Source organism: Myotis brandtii, unplaced genomic scaffold (genome assembly GCF_000412655.1).
Source record: "Myotis brandtii unplaced genomic scaffold, ASM41265v1 scaffold122, whole genome shotgun sequence".
In the NCBI taxonomy this organism is placed as follows: Eukaryota; Metazoa; Chordata; class Mammalia; order Chiroptera; family Vespertilionidae; genus Myotis; species Myotis brandtii.
Genome location: NW_005354255.1, coordinates 2,034,014 through 2,042,258, shown reverse-complemented (window position 1 = coordinate 2,042,258; position 8,245 = coordinate 2,034,014). Strand labels below are relative to the sequence as shown.

Genomic DNA, 8,245 nt, shown 5'->3' with positions numbered 1-8,245 from the left:
GCGCGCGGGGCTCCTGGGGGCTTCAGGAGCAAGTGTGGGGCTGGGCGCGGTTCCCAGGGGCGGACCTGCACCCTAAACCCCGCCCAGCCCTGCCTGGCTGTGTGGCCCTAGGCAGGGACTAATTGGCAGCTTCACTGGTTCTCTTATGCGGAGAATATTCCGGCTAATTAGCTGAAGCTTAGTAGCACCTTAGCTGGTGTCATAATGAATTAGCAGAAGCTCCCAGAGTTAGTTACCTTTTAGTTACTACCTGTGACACCTGGTCACCACTCAGCCAGGAGCCAACATTGCAGCACCCGGTTCCCCCAGATCCACCCAGCCAACCTCGGACCAACTCCCCCCGTCAGTCCATACCCACCCCCCACTTCACCCCTGCCTCCTGCAAACCGACTTGCTCCTGCTTTCAGCCTCTCCTTGCTGGGTCCTGGGGCCACTTTGGCCACAGACTCCTTTTCTGTCTTCTTGGGCCTGGCATCCACTTTACCCGCAGGGCTACCCTCAGCCTCTGGCTCCTGAGAATCCTGTGGGGAGTCACCAGTCATCTTGGGTATTTCCTTCCGGTCTTTCCTCTGGGGCTGCCCAACACCTTCCCATGGACTGGAGAAACCCACCCTCCTTGGCCAGTGTGTCCCTGATTCCAGGGGAGCTCCAGCTACTCACGTGGGCCCAGCTGCTGGAGTCGGCCAGCCTGGGTGTCACTGTTAGTGGGAAAAGAGGAAGACTCAAGGGGGGATCCTCGTGGGGATCCTCAGGCCAATCCCACCCTCCCCCAGGCTCTGCTGGGCGCGGGGCAGCTAATTGCTCCCACTTTACAGATAGGAAAGCAGAGAGGCACACAGCAGTTCCCTGGCAGGCTGGGATTAGAACCCCAACCCGTGTGTCCCAGCCCCTCTTTACGGCAGAGGGGGGCGGGGAGGGAGCGCTTCTTATAGACCCCTGAGGCACCAATGAACCAGAGGTGGGAAATAGGGGCACAGTTCACAGTTTAAGCCAGTGTGAGGGTCCAAGTCCTGGTCTCTGAAGGGGAGCCATCTTCAGAACGGGGGGGTGGGGGCATGGTCTTCACCCTGCCAGCGCCCCCAAGGATATCGCCAGCCCGGTTCCCCTGGGGCCTGCCTGGTCAGAGATCAGCCAGCACAGAGAGGTCCTCACCCGCCTGGCAGCTGCCCAGGCCTCCATCAGGCTTCTCCAAGGCCATGGTTGTCATGGAGATGTCTGGGAAGCAGCAGGTTCAGTTCAGACTGGAGCTGTGGAGGAGGGCGGGGGATGGGAAAGAGGGATCTTGCATTTACTGAGCCCCTGAGTGGGCCTGGGCCTGACCTGGTGGGGAGGATCCTGAGTACATGTATGACCCAGTTTCTGCCTCCCCCCAGCCCCCTTTACTTGGCTGATCCATACTCACCCAGGGCTTGGCCCAGGTGCACTCCCTGACCCCAGGTCTGCCTTGAGACCCCTCCCCAGTGGCTAGTCTCTCTGGGGCCCCAGCATCCCTGAGTACACAGTAGAGGCTGCTGTGACCCAGAAAGGATTAGGATCCACCCAAAGTCACAAAGAGATGAGCAAAGAGCTCAAACCAGAACCCTGGGCCCCAGGGTCGGCTCATGTTCTCTGAGACCAGGGACTATTTTTATCCGTTGCCCAAGAGCCATGGGAAGGGCCAGCATGTGGCTGGCCCATCCCCTTCCAGACCTTTCCCCCCCTAGGGATCTCCCTCTGGACCATTCTCACCTGCTATACCTGGCACCCAGTCCCCCCCCCCTCCCCGTTCCCCGTTCCCTAAATCTAGGAGCTCAAGTTCCAGCAGCCAGGACCAGCCTTGCTCTGGCCAAAACAGGCAGGGGAACAGTGAGGGGGTCCTGGGGGCCTCTCTATCCCAACACTGGGGTCCATGTCTCCTCTCACTGCCTCTGCTCCTTCAGAGCAGAGGCGGAAACTGAGGCTAAGGATGGAGGTACTGGCCAGAGGTCGTACAAGAGCCCGAGGTCAAACCCAAGTCCGTCGGCATCGCAAAGCCCTGCTTTCCGGGATCCCCAGTCCCTCTGGCTGCCGTGCTAGTGTGTCCCATTCCCTGGGAAAAAGGTGACTCTTCTCTGGGTCTGTCACAGGGCAGTGGGGGGGCTAATGACCAGGGGGGGTGCACCCCTAGGTGCGTAGGGGGTAGCCACAAGAGTTGGGGACCCCCATGGACCTCAGAGATGCCCTCCCCAGACCCCCGGAGATGCTCACCTCCGCCCAGGCCTCCTCCTATTCCGCTTACTTCACAGCCACCATGCTGGGCCTGGTGGACGGGATGGAGATGGAGGGTGACTCCTGGAAAGACAGCAACAGGTGGCCAGAGGCAGAAGGGTGGGCCAATCAGCTCTGTGGCTGGAGCAGGAAGGGGAGGAGAGCCAGGCACAGCTGGGGCGTCCTCCCCCCACCCCCGCTGCTTGCAGGAGGGCCAGGCATTGGCTGAAGGGTGACCCACCCCCACTTCAGCATAGAGTCACTGTCAGGCTGGCCCTGGTAACCTGGGAATGTTCTCTCCTGTCCCTAAGCATCAGAAAAAGGGGCTCTAGGGGTGAGAGCGCTATAAAAGGTGGTCCTCTTGCCTTCTCCGTGTGGATTCTGTCAGAAAGCCTTTATGAACCACGGATTGTGTGCCACCCCCCTAGCTGGCCTGACCTGTGGAGCCCAGGGCAGCAGGGAGGGCTTCCTGGAGGATACGGCCACCTTGGGAAAGCTGGGCTCCGTGGCTCTTCTGCAAAGTGTGCTCACTTCCTGCCGGGGGACAGTGAGGTGGAAGTGAGTTACTCCGTATTAAGTAAACACTGGGTAACCATAGGCTGTGTCATGCCACCTAGTCACACTCTTGTTTAGTCCAACATCAAATACTCCACCACCCAGCCCAGCCTAGCATTATGGGAAATTATTTTGTCATAAAAAAAAAAAAGAAAAAGTAACAGCTTTATCGAGATACTATTTACACACCATACAGTTTACTCTTTGAAAGTTTACAATTCAATGGTGTTTAGTACAGTTCTGCCACCGTCACTTCTATCTAATTCCAGAACATTCCATCACCCCAGAAAGAAACCCCGTCCCCACTAGCAGTAGCTCTACAAACCCTCATCTCCCCCAGCCCCTGGCAACCTCTAACCCAATTCCTGTCTCTGTGGATTTGCCTGTTCTGAACATTTCATGGAATCACACACTGTGTGTTTTGTGTCTGGCTACACACACATATACAATATAAGCACAGATATTAAAAATATGCACAGAATTAAGGAAACAGTAAAGAAGTTATTGGCCAGTGCTACCTTGGAGGAAGTTAAAATGAAGCAGATTTGCAAAAAGGTATATGAAGATTATCCTGCTTATGACTTAACTGAAAGAAAAGGTTTTCATAAAAACAACTGTTGCCGAAACCGGTTTGGCTCAGTGGATAGAGCGTCGGCCTGCGGACTGAAAGGTCCCAGGTTCGATTCCGGTCAAGGGCATGTACCTTGGTTGCAGGCACATTCCCAGTGGGAGATGTGCAGGAGGCAGCTGATCGATGTTTCTCTCTCATCAATGTTTCTAACTCTCTATCTCTCTCCCTTCCTCTCTGTAAAAAATCAATAAAAAATATATTAAAAAAAAAACAACTGTTAAAGAGCTAATATATATACATACATACATACACTAGTGGCCCGGTGCATGAAAATTGTGCAAGGGGGGGGGGCAACCTGCACCCTCTCCAATCTGGGACCCCTCAGGGGATGTCCGACTGCCGGCAGTTGGACATCCCTCTCACAATATGGGACCCCTGGCTCCTAACCGCTCACCTGCCTGCCTGCCTGATCAACCCTAACCATTCTGCCTGCCAGCCTGATCGCCCCCCCGCCCCCGCCAGCCTGATCGCCCCTAACCACCTCTGCCTTGGCCCGCCACCATGGCTTTGTCCAAAAGGACATCTGGAAGGTCTCCCAGTCTAATTAGCATATTACCCTTTTATTAATATAGATTTTTAATTGATTTCAGAGAGGAAGAGAGGAGGAGAAAGAAATAGAAACATCAATGATGAGAGAGAATCATTGATTGGCTACTTCCTTCATGACCCCCACTGGGGATCGAACCCACAACCCAGGCATGTGCCCCTGACCAGAATCAAACCCAGACCTTTCAGTCTGCAGGCTGACGCTCAATCCACTGAGCCAAACCGACTAGGGCAAGAGCTAATTTCTTGAACTAGAGCAGCGGTTCTCAACCTGTGGGTCGACCCCTTTGGGGGTCGAACGACCCTTTCACAGGGGTCGCCTAAGACCATTGGAAAACACATATATAATTACATATTGTTTTTGTGATTAATCACTATGCTTTAATTATGTTCAATTTGTAACAGTGAAATTGGGGGTCACCACACATGAGGAACTGTATTAAAGGGTTGCGGCATTAGGAAGGTTGAGAACCACTGAACTAGAGGCTAGAGTCAAATAACTTGTTCCATGGATTTAAAGATATAATTTATATCATTACTAGAGCCCTGGTGCATGACATTCGTGCACTGGGGGGAGGGGGAGGGTCCCTCAGCCTGGCCTGTGCACTTTTGCAGTCCAGGGGCCCTCAGGAGATGTCTGACTGACAGCTTAGTCCGGCTCCCCATGGAGAGGCTCATGCCACTGCCGCTGCGCTCGCTAGTCATCAGCCGCCTTCTGGCTGAGCAGCTCTCCCGCTGCGGGGCAACTCCTGCATTGAACATCTGCCCCCTGGTGATCAGTGTGCATCATAGCAACCGGTCATTCCGCTGTTTGGTCTATTTGCATATTACCCTTTTATTATATAGGATACTAGCAGAGAATGTATTTCCTTTACTAAATCCTCGCAAGCATTGGTAGAATTTAATGCTGACTTTTGATCTTGAGAGTTACAGAATTTGAGTTTGCCATTTTAAATTGCATTTCTTTTTTCTTGTGTCAAGGGCAAAGGTGGCTTTTATTTCCTCTGTTGAGGAAGTAGGGGAGGGGGACTTCCTCAAGCACACCAACTTAAGGAAGGGGTGGTGTGCCCTCAGAGGAAGAGAGCCGATGGTCATTCAGAAGGGCTCCTCCAAGTCCGCTTCCTGGCCCCAGGCTTATTGACTTTTTTGAAAGACCCAGGCATGTGCCCCTGACCGGAATCTAACCCAGGACCCTTCAGTCCACAGGCTGACACTCTATGCACGTGGCCCAAACTGGCTAGGGTTCCATTGACTTTTTTTTTTCCCCAAGGGCAAAAGTGGCTTTTATTTCCTCTGTTGAGGAAGTAGGGGAGGGGGACTTCCTCAAGCACACCAACTTAAGGAAGGGGTGGTGTGCCCTCAGAGGAAGAGAGCCGATGGTCATTCAGAAGGGCTCCTCCAAGTCCGCTTCCTGGCCCCAGGCTTATTGACTTTTTTGAAAGAGAGGCAAAGGGAGAGAGGGAGGAGAGAGAGAGAGAGAGAAACATTGATGTGAGAGAGACACATCAATTTGTTGCCTCCCGCAGGTGCCTGGACGTGGGCAGGGATTGAACTTGCAACCCAGGTACTTGCCCTAGACAGGGAATCAAGCCCTCAGCCCTTCAGTGGGCAGGCCGACACTCTAACCACTAAGCCACACACATAGGCCAGGGCTTAAAATCACATTTCTATGCAATTTTTAGTTTAATACTTTGCATGGCCATATTGTTCCTTGCTTTTATAGTTGTGTTTTATACATTTTGGATTTCTTTATATAAGGTCATAGATTCTTGAACTGTTGCAGTTTTTAGTACAGTTAAAATTAGTTTGTTTAAGACCTATTTTTAATCAAGTAGGACAGAAACTATGATAACTGGCTTCATACATGCAGAAACCAGTGCAGTATTTATTATGTGAAATATTTTTAATACACATCTGTCAGTGTAAAAATTCAGTGGCAGAGTGTTCATATTAAGAGTATATAAGCTTTGCCCTACCAGTGTGGGCGTCAACCTATGAACCAGGAGATCATGGTTCGATTCCCAGTCAGGGGGTTACAGAAAACCAGAGAAGAACCAAGCAACGCTTAGAGAGATGGAGTTACATTTATTATTATTATTACGCGCGGGCCCAGAGGAAACTTTATCTCAAATTCTGGGCGAAATCACACAGGAAGTTTCCTGTATTTATACCATCTTACCCTCTTTGTCTCCCAAATATGGGGTTCTGTTCTGGCCCCCTTTGCAAGTTCTTAAAGAGCCCCTATGTGCTGGGGCTTTGAGACCTCGACCAAAGGCTTGGCCTGACGCCAGCACTGATAACTTCGTCTGGGGAAGGTTTAATGGCCTCTCTGAAATGGGAGTAGTCTTATTTTCCTTATTATTTAAGCCAGCAAGCATCTACAGAAGCCAGAAATAGCAGGGTTAAAATTTCAAACAGCAGTTTTTATATAAGATGGATGCTTCAGGGGCACATGCCTGGGTTGTGGGCTCGGTCCCCAGTAGAGGGCATGCAGAAGGCAAACAATCAATGATCCTCTCTCATCATGTTTCTCTCTCTTCTCTTCTCTCTTCCTCTCTGAAATCAATAAAAATATAGTAAAAAAAAAAAAAAAAAGAATACATAAGCTTTGCCCTGGCTAGTGTTTCTCAGTGGTTAGAATGTCACCCTTGGACTGAACAGTTTCAGATTCGATTCCCAGTCAAGGGCACCTACCTGGGTTTTGGGTCCACTTCCTGCCCTGGAGTGAGGTTTGTGTGGGAGGCAACCAGTCCATGTGTCTCTCTTACATCGATGTTTCTCTCTCTTCCTCTCCCTTCCTCTCTCTCTCAAATCAATTAAAAACAAAACAAAACAGACGAAAACAGCCACCCGTTTGAGACAGGCCCTGCTAATTCTGGCACAGGCCCTCTCGTCCCTGGCGGCTGTTTTCACAAAGCTGTCGCAACACCATGGACACCTTATCATCCCCCGCAGATGTGTGTGTGGATCTGTGGCCAAATCGCAACCGTTTGAAGCCTTCCTTGGCCCTGCTTCTCCCTGAAGTATGTTTGATGCCTCTTTAAACTAGTCGTTCTGTTTACTTCCCTTTTTTCTTGCTGCTTGCTCAAGAGTTTCTCCTCCCCCTCCCCTCCCCCAGCAAGAATAATGTTAGGAGAAGAGGCCAGGCTTGAAAATAACAGTAACCATGATGAAAGGTGATCCAATCAATCATATATATATATATATTGATTTCAGAGAGGAAGGGAGAGGGAGAGATAGAAACATCAATGATGAGAGAGAATCATTGATCGGCTGCCTCCTTCACACTCCCCATGGGAATCGTGCCTGCAACCCGGGCATGTGCCCTTGACTGAAATCGAACCTGGGACCCTTCAGTTCGCAGGCTGACTCTCTATCCCGCTGAGCCAAACTGGCCAGGGCCTCATCTTTTTTATTGTTACTCTTTAGCATTTTATTATGAAAATTTTCAGATATATAGAACGATTGGGGGAGTTTTACAGTGAAGGCTCACATACCTGCTATTTAGATGCTACAGGTAATATTCTGTTGTGTTTGCGCTATTCCGTCTTTGTCTGTTTGTCCATGGCTTCATCAACCCATCTCACTTTTTTTTTTTTAATCCTCACCCCAGGATATGTTATCGTATTGATTTTTTTCTTTTTAAGAAAGAGAGAGAGAGGAAGGGAGAGAAAGGGAGAGAAAGATCGATGTGAAAGAGAAACATCCATCAGGTGCTCCCAGTACATACCCTGACCAGGGATTGGACCCGAAACCTAGGTATGTGCCCTGACCAGGAATGGAACCTGCAGCCTTTATAGTACGCTCCAACCAACTGAGCCACCCGGCCAGGGCTCAACCCATCTCAGTTTTGAAATTACATTTCGAAGTCAGTGGCAGGCATGGAACCACTTCAGCACACACACCATGTGCTAGAGATCAGAACCTGTTTGTGGCTTTCATGGTTAGGAGAAGTTTACATGAAGCGAAATGTAAAGTCTTAAGTGCACTGTCAGATGGTGTTTGTCGAATACACACACCAAATGTCACCCATTTGGTGACATTCCCATCATCCCATGTAGGAGTCTCCTGTGGCTGCTATAAGAAATCACCATGTGAGGTTGGGACGGCCCAAGTGAGGTTGGGACGGCCCTGGTGAGGTTGAAACGGATAATGGGGACCAGTATAGACTGATGAACAGGGGTAGATGCAGAGGCAGAGCAGCATTGAACAGACTGTCAAACTACAGTGGGAAGCCTGGGGAGGGTTTTTTGGTCAACCGAAGGACTTATATGCATGCATATAAGA

General features: G+C 50.6%; 1 protein-coding gene across 1 annotated transcript in view; it reads right to left on the bottom strand.

Annotated features, from left to right (window-relative positions):
• The window catches only part of JSRP1 (junctional sarcoplasmic reticulum protein 1), a gene marked incomplete at its 5' end in the record, with an annotated part of 2,737 nt that extends 1,506 nt beyond the window's left edge, over positions 1-1,231 (bottom strand). Inside the window, 4 exons of the mRNA XM_014533698.1 lie at positions 7-20; positions 392-521; positions 661-698; positions 1,153-1,231. Of these exons, the coding sequence (XP_014389184.1) occupies positions 7-20; positions 392-521; positions 661-698; positions 1,153-1,231 (261 nt within the window). The remainder of the gene's footprint in view (positions 1-6; positions 21-391; positions 522-660; positions 699-1,152) is intronic.
• Positions 1,232-8,245: the final 7,014 nt, after the last annotated feature.